At 39.0% G+C, this 12,963-nt stretch overlaps 1 protein-coding gene across 3 annotated transcripts; it reads left to right on the top strand.

The window, feature by feature from the left end:
• The first annotated feature begins 314 nt into the window (after positions 1-314).
• On the top strand, positions 315-8,662 carry LOC131773444 (uncharacterized). Of its 3 annotated transcripts, none has more exons than XM_066164466.1 (7): positions 315-457; positions 2,501-2,677; positions 3,437-3,540; positions 4,366-4,588; positions 4,992-5,156; positions 5,925-5,979; positions 8,219-8,662. In XM_066164466.1, exons 2-7 carry the CDS (start codon positions 2,557-2,559, stop codon positions 8,226-8,228), a joined length of 678 nt encoding a protein of 225 aa, XP_066020563.1. In that variant the 5' UTR covers positions 315-457; positions 2,501-2,556; the 3' UTR covers positions 8,229-8,662. The 3 variants fall into 3 exon arrangements, with proteins under 3 accessions (XP_066020563.1, XP_066020562.1, XP_066020561.1); XM_066164465.1 differs by lacking the exon at positions 315-457 and adding an exon at positions 715-876 and having other exon boundaries at positions 2,504-2,677; XM_066164464.1 differs by lacking the exon at positions 315-457 and adding an exon at positions 716-876.
• The last annotated feature ends 4,301 nt before the right edge of the window (positions 8,663-12,963 follow it).

The following is a 12,963-nucleotide window of genomic DNA, read 5'->3' on the forward strand; positions in this document are numbered from 1 at the left end:
TCTGGTCTTTGGTAGTACTTCTCTCGGCTTCTACAGATGGGAAAGATTCTTTATGCAGGACTTGGCTAATTGCCTTTAAATAGATATGGTATACATGAACGTAAATCTAATTACGCATTCGATTCGGCACTCGTACGGTCAAACCTTTTATTGAAACGTCAACCAACACTATTGACGAATATCTAGAGTGCTCCTGCGAATATTTGATTGGCTTAGTCGAAGATGCAGATCAGGAAATGTCATCTGATTCGAAACTGCCAAACGTAATTCAAACAGACATTGCATTTTATTTGCATTTAGTGCATATTCTTGAATTGAATTCGACAGATGTACAATGCATGGTTCAACCGAGTGTAACCGCCGCTGTTTTTGTGCGTAAACTCGATGAGAGAATGTTTTCCAAGGAAAATCTTAGTTGATCTACTGTTCGTAAGATGAGGTGTCGTTAGAGAGCGAGGTAAACACGGCTTTTAAATGAAATAATTCTTTGTCAAAATGTCTGCAAGTATTACAAAATGCAGACAACCACAGACTTGACGTCAGCATTTCGAATCATTCTGGCTGACTAGGTTAGAAACATTCGTCTCTCCATCAACCCCGAATAAGAAATGTGATCTCCGTACTCTCAACTGATACCGACAGGTGTTTTACCTATCTTCAAAAGTATGTCAATGTGTTACCATGGTTACGCCAAAACAAAGCAGGTAAACACGGAAGTTAATGTCCAAGGTACTAGGTGTCACGTTTCTTAGAGGACGCTGTTAAAAAGCTGTGTTCACCGCTTGCTTTGCTTCGTTTCGAACTAATCAGTCGCTGGAAACATGTTTCCTGAGCACATAACTGTGTTCATATTTGTGGGGTTATCCTTCGCACAAGGTATGTCGGTAAAATTTAACGCGTTCTCGTCGTGGACTTACAAGAAGGATGAGTCATGACGTTTTCGCCTTATGAAAGAAAACAGTTTCTCTTGAATTACTCTTTCACTTAATGCGAAGCAACTGAGAAACATTTAAATGCTGAGATCGACCTATTAGTAGGATTCTTTGGGAACATGTTAAAGCGAACAGCAAACAACGAAATGTCAAGTTTCCTTCGCTCTACCTTTCGGACAGAAAAGTTAAAGATCTGAATACGTTTATCGTTGGTTTCTGTTGTAGGCATCCTAATTTCGATCTCAGAAGTCAATTTCCCGTTTTTGTTTTTAGAGAACGTGGATTTAGTTGTTTTTCAACCTATAATAGCTTTGAAGAGGTCGTAGCGACTGAGAAGCAATGTTAGTTGCATCTTTTGGTCGCATAAACGGAACAGTAACTAATCATTCTAAATAGCGCATCGTTTCAAACTTTGGTTGTCCTCAATTTCTTTGGTTACCAAATGTCCTCGACGAAAACCGATTGGTTGCATTATAAAAGAAAACATTTCTTTAGCCCTATTCATTAAATTGAGTCAGTTACCTTTGGTATTTAAGATTTATTAGAAAAGAGTTGTTGCGGACTCATTTTACGTTTCACCGTCGCGAGTCTTGACTTTTTTTTCACGGTCAAGTCCCCCACTCTTCACAGTGGGTGGAGAGGGAGGGGTGGCAAATAACTAAATTTCAGGACTTTTCTCTATGAGGATGTTAGAAAACTTACCAGATTTTAATCAGCACCGACACGCTAAAACCTTATTCTAGAATAAAGGGTCATTAAACGTTTCCCATGGCTCATCTCATACCAAAGTTTTTCGATTATGTATGGAGCCTTACTTGGTTCCTGCTTCAAATTCACGCCACGTGTATTTGGCGACATGTAACTGACGTTATGACGTAAGAGTTATAGAGTTGCCATGTAATGAAAAAATGAATGTTTATGAAAGAGTTAGGTTACATCTATTTACTTGACTGAATGCTATGTATATATTTATATTTACTTGACATTTGCGTTTGCTTTTGAACGGTTGGCAATATATCACTCGGTATTAAACGTACTTCGATCGTAGTATTGTCATGAGGCAAGTGCTTGTGCAGCGGCTGACGCAACATCCTAAAATATTCCTACATTCTTTTTCAGACAAAATTTTCAAAAAAATAAAAGGAGAGATGGTAGCAGAGCTAAGGAAATTTCAATATGTTCTTGGAATGACAGAATATTTTTTGATTGGTTAAAATTCTCCTCCGCTGGAATCCAAAAGCTATGAAATGAATCATGGAATAAATTTAAGATCATTATTTTCTTGTGTTACATAACTTTGTGTAAACATATTTTGTTCTTTTTTCAAAAACTCGCTGGACTGTTTATAGATGGCGGCAATTGGAGTTCGAGATCGAGAGTTAACAGTTTGGCCATTAACCCCTTTCGTCTCCTATGAGTTGTATTCATTTTCAACACGTTTCTGAGAAAGAATCAGGTCTTGTGCATGTGAACAACATCTTCTTCTTCTCCCCCCCCCCCCCTCTTCTCCGTATTTTCAACCTCCCCCCCTCTCTTCATCTTTCTCAAATCTAACCATTGGTTTCCAGAAGCCCTGGGACAGAATTCGACTGTTGTAAAGCCATCACCGACTGCATCTTACACTATGGCGCCCATGTCATCACAAGCAGCACAACCTACAACAAAAGTACCCAACGACACCAAGCCGACGCAAAGTACCACAAAAAAAGGGGAAACCACACCAACCACAAAATCAATGAAGCCAAGTAAGCTTATTTATCAGTTTCTTGGTGCTTCTAATCATTTCTGGGCTTACTTATCTGCGATGCTTATTTCCAAGTCGCCTTTCAAGGCAATGACAAACCAATCGATATTTTTTTTGTAACTTGATTGTCTGTTTTTGTTGACAAAACAAATTTTTTATTTTAATTTCTGAGAATTCTGCCCGGTTTCCTGTCTAAAAATTTCTTGAAAAGTTGACAAATAAATAAACAAATGGCAATCAAGCTAAGAATTTAAGTAGAAGGCAGCTTTTTCTAATGACATGAGAGAGAGCACATCCATCGACGTGCACTTTAACCCTGTACCTCCCAGAAGTGATTAAGGTAAAGCTTCTCCCTACAATATCCATAAATTATCCAGCAAACAGGTCATGAGTATACTCAAACTTATCAGATAGAAGTTGTTATCTTGATCTAACACCAAATTCTCATGACAAATTCTGTTACAAAGAAATGTGTAGCAGCGAGAGAGGAGAATTTTCAAGCAATAAGTTTCAGGGAGTTAAAGGTTACTGAACGGCAGAGGTGCGGAATATGATTCAGAAGTCGCATTATGCATGTGCTTTGGCGACCAAAATTAAATCAAATATAGTTTTTTTGTGCACATGACGACAAATCCAGCTGATTAAAAGATTCAGTCGATGAAATTGAAGTTTGTTGTTAAATCCTAATGTACTGTTAATTCACTCTTATTGTTATGTTTTCGTATCCTTTAGGAGCGTACTAACGTTTGTTCTTCTTTAGCTTGTGCGATGATTAGTTTTGTGGCAGACCGAGTGTGGAATGAATCCCTTAAAGCCTCTGTGTCAAATGAGTTCAAAGCTTTGAAAAATATGACATCCATGGCAGTAAGTCCATTTACTGGCTTCTGTTTAACGCGACTTCTCGATCATTTGTTCGATGAGGGGAAATCCACGTTCACGTTTATTATTGTAGAGTCCAAGTCAAAGTTTAGTGAAGTTTTGTAGCAGATCATTCCCTAATCGAAACTGGAATATTTCTGTGCCAAAAATGTCACCAAGGGAAGATTTTTTCTTCCATAACCACGGCGAAGAAAGCATGAAAAGGCCGTAAAAGCTATTTGGACATGAAAACGTGGCTGAAACTGCTTTTCTCACGATTTTTTCAGAAGACTGTTCTTACGAATGAATTTGGAGCTCCAACCCAGCTCTGTTTGATGCTCAATAACTTAGAATTATGCTCAATAACTCATTGGAGACTTAAATATGCTCAATAACTCAGAAATATGCCTGCATCACTTCTCAACTTTTAGGCACGAAACTTTCGACGGTTTGATTTCCCTGATATCTGTGAAAACCTAACCAAACATGCTATCGTTTAAGAAAGTATGTATAACAGCAGCTGGTTAGAGAGCAGAGGGGAGAGAAGAGGAAAGGGGGGAGGTGGGGCAGGGGCAGGGGCAGGGGAGTGTGGGGAAGGGGGAAGGGGGAAGGGGTAGGGTTGGCGGTTACCGATAGTAAATCATCACGGGCACTAAGGGAATCGAAGGTGGAACTGAAAAGAAAATGCATACATATATGTAAAGGAGAGGTGCTATTGTTTCAGACTGGATACACAAGTTTTTATTTTGCAACTTGAGTTCGTATACCCAATATCTGATTAATGAGCGTCGCAATGGCCTTAACACCCACGTGATTACTCCTATCCTGTAGATGGAATACCTTTACAATGATTCCAAAAAGTACTACAACGTCAAAGTATCAGAAGTGAAATTCGTGGAAAAAGACGGCAAAGTTGGCGTGGAAGCGAAATTATGCTTGGTTGTGAAGGAAAAAGAAGGTGGTTTGATCGAGGAGGTGTTTACAGAAAAATTGAAGACTGGTCTCTTTCGTGATTTGAAGGTTATGAGTGAGGGTGCTGAATTTAAACCCAAAGGTCAGTGTATAATGACTAAACGACTGAAATGTCTCCCTTGTTGATCATTTTGTTATTGAATAATGTGGATTAGAAATACTCCTGACCTAAAATACAGCTTGTCAGTCCACCACACGGAGGTAAATAGTACTCGCTAATCTCTCCCGAACTAACAAATCAGTGCCTGCGAAAAGTACAATTCACCTGTGTGGTATGTGCTAATAATGGAAATGAGACAAAAGTAAAACTGATTTGAAAAGTTAAGTAATGACATATTTGAAATGCTGGATATAAACTTGGCACGTTAGGATCTTGGCAGTTTCTCCCTTGCAGTAAGTTTCTGCCTTAGGTGTATTACTGCAAAGTTTGTTAATGATTGTGTTTTCCCTCTGCTCGCTGATTTTGATTCAAAATGATGTCACAGGTGTTGACTTAAAGGACTGGAAAGCCAAAGAAGGCGAATGCGAAAAGTGTAGTGGGGCTGGCGGTCAGATCACTATCGAGCGAACGTGTGTGCCGGATGAATACAGCTGTAACGGGTTTAAGGTGGAAAAGATGACGAAAGACTGCGTAGAATACTGTGGCGCGGGTAAGACGCAATCCTGTAAATAGTTGAAATAGTGACTTAGATAGTTGAGATAGTGATTCCATTCGACAGGAGTATTTAAGGAAATTGTAAATGGCATTTGCAAACTTATTTGGAGAAGCAGTTAAGATTTCTTTAACCTGGCGCTTTCTACAGAACTTGTGTCTGCAGCGCCTAGTTGACGTCGGAACGCTTTAGAAGTAGTTGTATTCTTTCCCGGTCATGTTTCGCGTCCCAGAACCTCTGAGCGTAGTTTCCTTTTGAGGTGCCCATTATCTTCTGGCTTAAACAAGATGAGCAACTTGAAGAAACTGTTTCATTTGGTTTATTTTGAGCGCTCACAAGGTACTTCTGGATGGCTTGTTCTCTCGGAGAGCAGTGATTCCTTAATATTCAATTGGACGGCTACGAAATGATTATTCTGAGGGATAAGTCGCTAGGCATACATTAATAAGACGCAATCATCGATTGCATTTTACAACTAAGTGACAGCTTTGTGCAGGTTATGCGTTATTTTCAATCGAGTTAAGCGGGTGACTTAAATTAGCCTTCAGCAGCTTAGCGCTCCTGACCAGACCGACATTATCTTCATTTATATTTAAAATTTTGATTTAGATGTGCTTGAGCGTGATTAAAATAAGTTCACAAAAAAGTTCTGTTAAGTTATATTTTGAATACTTTAGGAAAATTTAACGTATTAGACGTTATGGACATGTCAGATGAGGCCATTGCAGCACTGAAATAACGTTTTATTAAATTTTTTTTTTTCAGTGGGTATAACGGTTTCCCTTCTGGTCCTGGCTTTTGGGATGTTACTCTCGTTCAGGTAAAGGACGTGTGCGAAGTAAAAACAAGCTTACCTCCAAAAAATCTTAAGAGTAAGGATGACGGGGGGGAGGGGGGGAAGGGGCGGAAGGTGAGGAAACAAGCATTTCAGTTTCTATTCCTACTTTTCTCTGCTGATTTTGATGTGTTCAGCGAATTTCGGTTACCATTTACAACACTTTTGAAATATCTTGCGCCTTGATGGTAACTCAACCATTCATTTTCCTAGGTAATTGAGTGTTAACAACTGAGTTGAAAACGTAAATTGGCCACCGTAAAGGGTAAAAAGCGACAGCCCTTCGTCAGAGCGATTGGAGGAATTATGGGTTGTGTGTGGGTTTATATGCAGAAAGTGGAGCTACGCTATTGGTAGGAATATGGCCACGAGAAAACAGGAATAAATTAATTGAATGAAAAGCGCTCGCTGATTCCGTGGAGATTAAGGGTGCCGATTTGGAAGATAAATTTTTGTTCTTGTCTTTTGCGGCTTTCCCAGCTGCCTAGATGTAAGGAAAGGCCACAAACTGCCATTTGCTGTTTAGAGTGATTAGAGATATTAAAGTGTCTAGCGACTGGTTTGGATGCGTCCTTGTCATTTCTTTCCACGTCGCGAAGGTGTTCTCGGAATCTGTCACCCAGTCGTCTTCCTGTTTCGCCAGTGTATAACTTATTGCAATAAATGCAAGTTATGCAGTAAATAACATTGGCGGAGGTACACGGAAAGTGATCAGTGATCTTAATGGATCACTTGGGTCCCGATATTTTCTCTACGTTATGAATGAAGGACAAGTTTTGTATCGTGAGAGAGCACATTTGAAAGTTTCAGATTGGTCATTGGTTTTAAATTAACTTCTGACCAAAAAGTTGCCTATGTTTTTGTCACGTTTGAATGAAATAAGAGGGGGTTACGAAAAGATAGTGCCAGTCTCTGAATCGTTTTGGAGTAATTTAACATTTTTAAGAATGATAGATTTAACTGTGTGGTGGTGAAATGTAAGAGTAAATGGACTGCGGTCAATGCTTTCCTTCTTAGCCGTTTGTAGTGCTGACTGTCGATCAATTTGTTGGGCACGATGGTGGCCCGCTTGAACGACAGAAACAGGATAGCCACGTTTATCGAAAAACTGGCACATTGCCTCTGATTTTTCTGAAAAATCAGAGTCGTCACTACATAAACGATGAAGTCTGATAACTGTGAAAAAGATATGGAGTTCTTGACGTGTGATGGATGTGAAGATGAATACAACAAGTAACTATGTGAATCTGTAGGTTAGTAGTAAACACTAGTGCATAAACTGTTGCCTTCAATTGAAATTTGGATGTTTAGAAAAGCCAAAGAAGTGTCGGAAATGTCCCAGGTATATTTAAGAGCCGGATGAAAGGAATTGACGACGGTTATAAATTGAGTGAGTTCCTCTGTGGTAGAGGAGGTAGCGCTGATGCAATCGTCAATGTAACGGAAGAAGAGTTTAGGTTTTGGGCCGTGGTATTGACTAAAAAAATTGATGTTCAATAAAACCTACGAAAAGATTGGCGTAGCTGGGTCCCATTTTAGTACTTATGGCCACGCCATTAGTTTGTTTGCAGTAGTTACCACCGAATGAAAAGCAATCGAGTGTGAGTACTAGTTCGGTCAAACGGAGTAGTGTTTCAGAGCTAGGTTCCTTGACAGTGCCATGATCGCAAAATTGTTTGAGGGCCCGGAGACCTTCGTCCAGCGCTTTTCATTCAACTAATTTATTCCTATTTTCTCGGCACCATATTCCCACCAATAGCGTAGCTCCACTCTCTGCATATAAACCCAAACAACCCACAATTCCTCAAATCGCTCCGAAGAAGGGCTAACGATCGAAACGTCAGCTTTTTTACTCTTTACGGTGGCCAATTTACGTTTTCAACTCTGTTGTTAACACTCAATTACCTGCTATACTCTCTCACCGACGCAGTACCAAAGTTTCTTTAGAAACTTACCCCCTTTATTCATTTTCCCTATTGAGTTCTTAAATAAACATTAACTTAGATAAAGATTTCAGACGATTTCCGTTTAATTTATCTTAGATACCCTTCCTCCTTTCATTTCCCTTTTTCTGAAAACCTAAATCAGTGGAATTGGATTCCCAACATATATGACTTGTAGTAAGAAAACCCTTTGGTCCCTGTTCAACTTGCTTGATGAAGCAGCAACGCAGGCATATTAAAATTTTTCCGCTTTTTGTTTTGGTTCCACTCTGTTTTTTCAGTTCGCAGTAGGTGCTGAATGGATTTGGACATTGCCATGGGGAACATCAGACCTTCAAAACAAGGAAACAAGATTTCAGTTACTTTCTATTTATGAATCGAGTATTTTAGTAGTCAGTAGACAGAAAAGTGATGCATTAGAAATCTCACGTATACCGGACAATGTGATGTCGTTCTTAAACTTTTTTGAAAGATTTAACTACCTGTTTTCTAAAACTGTGAGTCCATTAAATGTTTCACATATATGGTAACGTGTTGCCATACTTCTGTTAAGTAATAGATTACAGATGACGCCAAAATGTGGTGAGAACAAAGAAGTGACCCAAGAGGCGCAGCCGGGTGTGTCACTGAGCTTCCTACCACATTATGACGTTTTCTGTGATCTTTTACTGTCCAGACCCACGGCAACATCTGTTTGTTTTATGCAATAAAGAGTTAAAACATTACTGATGGTGACGTCATCAATGCGTCTGTGCTCCAATAGATCACATGAAAGAACCAACCAAAACGTGCGCGTAATTTAGCTTATTATGTAAAGCTTACGGCTTACTATGCTGCACAACCGTCTCTTTTTTGATCTGCTGTGGTCACTTTTACTTTATATGAAGATGTTGATGTTTCGACTTTTAGTTGTGCGTAAACATCCTGCATCCCGTCTTAGGCTGTTTCAGTTCACTGTTAAGATGATATTTCACTTCTAGGGTATTTGTTCAAAGGGGAGTGGGGCGGGGGAGCTCTAGATTACGTGATAGTTGACGATGGTAACTTAGCCAATCAGATTGCTAGAGTTGTGATAGAACGACGCTAGTTTTAAATTCATATTAAATAGAGGGTACTTAAATTAGAGTCTGAATCAGCATTTGGGGGCATGGAATATATTTCTTTCATTTTCAGAGATTGTCAATTTTCCAAGAAATGGTAATAATTTTCTAATGAAAAGAAATGGCGTCATTTACCTAAGCACCCCCCCGCCCCTTAGTACACCGTTTATTTCCAGCCGCTTTTCATTCTGCAAGATCAACAGAGTAAGTTCGAGGCTATGATTAGCGTTTTTAGTGTCACCCTTACCTTTCTGGTTACAACCCTAGGATCGCAAGCTACTGTACGTCGAGGATCAACTCCGTTGAGCGCTTCTGCTTTCCAATTCCAAATTTAAAATCTGATAGCTCCTTGAGTTTTTCCTAAAGATAAACCCTTTACAAATTGATGCCCTGGGGTGAACACAAGAACCCATATTGATTGCATAACACCCCGCAGAAGCTTGGGGTAACATAAGTCAATGAAGTAAATTTAGAATTCTTCGCAGTAAAAGTATGAATTGATTAGATTGAAAACGTTTTGTCAGAAATAAAATCAATTGTGGTAGTTTAAAGTGAATTTAGATGGATAAAGGTGCGTAAGAGTAAATTGAGGTTGGATTGGTGGGGATCTGGTATGGATTGGGGTGAATGAGCTGACGCTGCAGTCAAACGGAGGGCATTTGCCGGGAGATCAATATCTATGACTGGCTGCACGTCAATTTTTCGCGCAAAATTTCCCAGGAAAGAAGCAACCGCTGTCATGCCAAATATGTGGAAAAAACATGAAACGCTCGTGTAAACCTGTAATTTCAGCTTGTCACCTCTAGCTATGACCACAGTTAGACGACCTTAAGGGTTCGAAACTGTGAGACTTCAGTTATTTTGAAAGCCTTTACACGTTTTCAGAATAAAACTAAAAAAATTATTTGCTTGTACGACAAAGATCGATCTTGGCTGGGTTAAAGTGATCAGCCTTTAAACTACTGCAACTTAAAACTTCAATTAGATCCCTGATCAGTCAGAAAAATAATTTTGATACATAAAAAAAAATATCATCGAACCACTCGTCAAATAATACAAGAAAAGGGAAGTCAGGTTTGTGTGCCTGGAAGATAACAAAGCCATTGCTATGGAACAAATAAAGTCATTCATCGTACATACTACAGAATAAATTATAAATAATTAAACAAAACAACCGCGAATATTTACCACCAATTTATTCAATATTGTTGCGTTGAAAGAAATCGTTACCGACGGCTATCTTAAAACAAGTATACTCTTGTAACATGCATCAGGGATATGGGACAAAAATCCATCGGCATGTTGGAGTTTGTATATTATATACTACCGAGCGAACGTGTGTGCCGGATCAGTACATGCCAAATAGTGTAACGGGTTGAAGGTGGAAAAGATGACGAAAGACTGCGTAGAATACTGTGACGCAGGTAGGACACATTCCTGTAAATAGTTGAAATAGTGACTTAGATAGTTGAGATAGTGATTCCATTCAACTGGAGTGTTTAAGGAAATTGTAAATAGAATTTGCAAACTTATTTGGAGAAACAGTTGAGATTTCTTTAACCTGCTGCTTTCTACAGAACTTGAGTCGGCAGCGCCTAGTTGACGTCGCTATGCACTGGAAGTAGTTGTATTCTCCTCTCGGTCATCGTTCGCGTCCTAGAACCTCTGTGCTTAGTTTCCTTTGAGGAACCCATTTGAATACCCACTCGCATAGTACTTCTGGATGGCTTGCTTTCTCAGAGAGCAGTGACCCTTAATATTCAATTGGACGGCTTCGAAATGATTATTTTGAGGGATAGGTTGTTAAGCAAACACGAAGAAGACTCAATCATTGATTGCATTTTCCAGCTTCGTGAAAGATCATCACATGAAGGTTATGCGTTATTTTCAATCAAGTTAAGCAAGTGACTTAACTGAGCCTTCAGCAGCTCAGTGCTCCTAACCAGACCGAGATTATCCTTATTTGTATTTAAAATTTTGCTTTAGATGTGTATGAGCGTGGTTAAAATAGGTACAGAACTAAATTATGTTCAATTATATTTTAGAGTATTTGAGGCAAATTTAACGTATTAGACGTAATGGACGTATCAGAAGAGGCCATTGCATACCATTGCAGCAGAAAATAACGTTTTATTAATTTTCTTTTCAGTGGGCATAACAATTTCCCTTCTGGTCTTGGCTTTTGGGATGTTACTCTCATTCAGGTAAAGGGCGTGTACGAAATGAAAAGGAGCTTCCCTCCCCTTTCCTAACGACACCTTACCTTGATCTCATAAGTAAGGGGAGGGAGGGGGGGAGTGTAGGTTAGGAAACAACCATTTCAGTCACTATCTTTTTCCGCTGATCATGATGTGTTTAGCGAATTTTGGTTACCATTTACAACACTTTTCAAAAAATCTTCTCAAAAATTATAACAATGCATCTTGATGGTAACTCAACTATTCACTTTCACTTCCTAACATTAATTTAGATAGAGATTCAGGATCATATCCGTTTAATTTATCTAAGAGACCCTTCCTCCTTTCTTTTCCCTTTTTCTGACAAAAGGAGCTTCCCTCCCTTTTCCTAACGACACCTTACCTTGATCTCATAAGTAAGGGGAGGGAGGGGAGTGTAGGTTAGGAAAAAACCATTTCAGTCACTATTTCCTATCTTTCTCTGCTTATCTTCATGTGTTTAGCGAATTTTGGTTACCATTTACAACACTTTTCAAATATACCTTTCTCAAAAATTATGACAATGCATCTTGATGGTAACTCAACTATTCACTTTCATTTCCTAACATTAACTTAGATAGAGATTCAGGATCATATCCGTTGAATTTATCTAAGAGACCCTTCCTCCTTTCGTTTCCCTTTTTCTGACAACCTACACCATTGGAATTGGATTCCCAACATATATGACTTGTAGTAAGAAAACTCTTTGATCCCTGTTGAACTTGCTAAATGAAGCAGCAACCCAGGAATATAAAAATTTTCCGCTCTTTGTTTTGGTTCCACTCTTATTTTTCAGTAGTTTGCAGTAGGTGCTGAATGGATTTGGACATTGCCATGGGGGACATCAGGCCTTCAAAACAGTTAAACAAGATTTCAGTTACTTTCTATTTAAGAATTATGCATTTTAGTGGTCAATAAACAGAAAACTAATACATTAGAAATCTCACATATACCGGACATTGTGGTGTCATTGTTGAACTTTTAGGAAAGACTTAACTATCTGTTTTCTAATTCTGTGGGTCCATTAACTGTTTAACATATAGATTCCGTGTTGCCATACGTCTGTTAAGTAATAGATTACAGATGCGATGAGAACAAAAAGTGGCGCAGCCGAGTGTGTCACTGAGCTTCCTAACACATTTTGACGTCTCCTGTGATCTTTTACTGTACAGACCCACGTCAACATGGAATCTGTTTGTTTTATGTAATAAAGAGCCAAAGTATTACTGATGGTGACGTAATAGATAAGTAATAGTTACAGATGACGTCAAAATGTGGTCAGAACAAAAAAGTGACCCAAGAGGCGCGGCCGGGTGTGTCACTGAGCTTCCTACCACATTTTTACGTCCTATGTGATCTTTTACTGTACAGACCCACGGCAACATGAAATCTGGTTTTTTTTTATGCAATAAAGAGTCAAAACATTATTGATAGTGACGTCATCAATGCGTCTGTGCTCCAATAGATCACATGAAAGAACCAACCAAAACGTGCGCGTAATTTAGCTTATTATGTATAGCTAACGGCGTATAATGCCGCACAATAGTCTCTTTTTTAATCTGCTGAGGTCACTTTTACTAATGAATATGTTGACGTTTCGACTTGTAGTTGAGCGTAAACATCCCGCCTAAAGCTGCTCGAGATCTTGAGATTACTATCACTTGATTGTTGACGATGACGAAGCCTTATTCGTCACCGTTATTAACTATC

The sequence above is a fragment of the Pocillopora verrucosa genome, chromosome 3, assembly GCF_036669915.1.
Source record: "Pocillopora verrucosa isolate sample1 chromosome 3, ASM3666991v2, whole genome shotgun sequence".
Classification (NCBI taxonomy): Eukaryota; Metazoa; Cnidaria; class Anthozoa; order Scleractinia; family Pocilloporidae; genus Pocillopora; species Pocillopora verrucosa.

Coding starts and splice junctions, on each gene's coding strand:
- LOC131773444 (XM_066164464.1), top strand. CDS start 822: ATGTTTCCTGAGCACATAACTGTGTTCATATTTGTGGGGTTATCCTTC. Junction 877..2,500: donor GGGGTTATCCTTCGCACAAG/GTATGTCGGTAA, acceptor ATTGGTTTCCAG/AAGCCCTGGGACAGAATTCG. Junction 5,157..5,924: donor CGTAGAATACTGTGGCGCGG/GTAAGACGCAAT, acceptor TTTTTTTTTCAG/TGGGTATAACGGTTTCCCTT.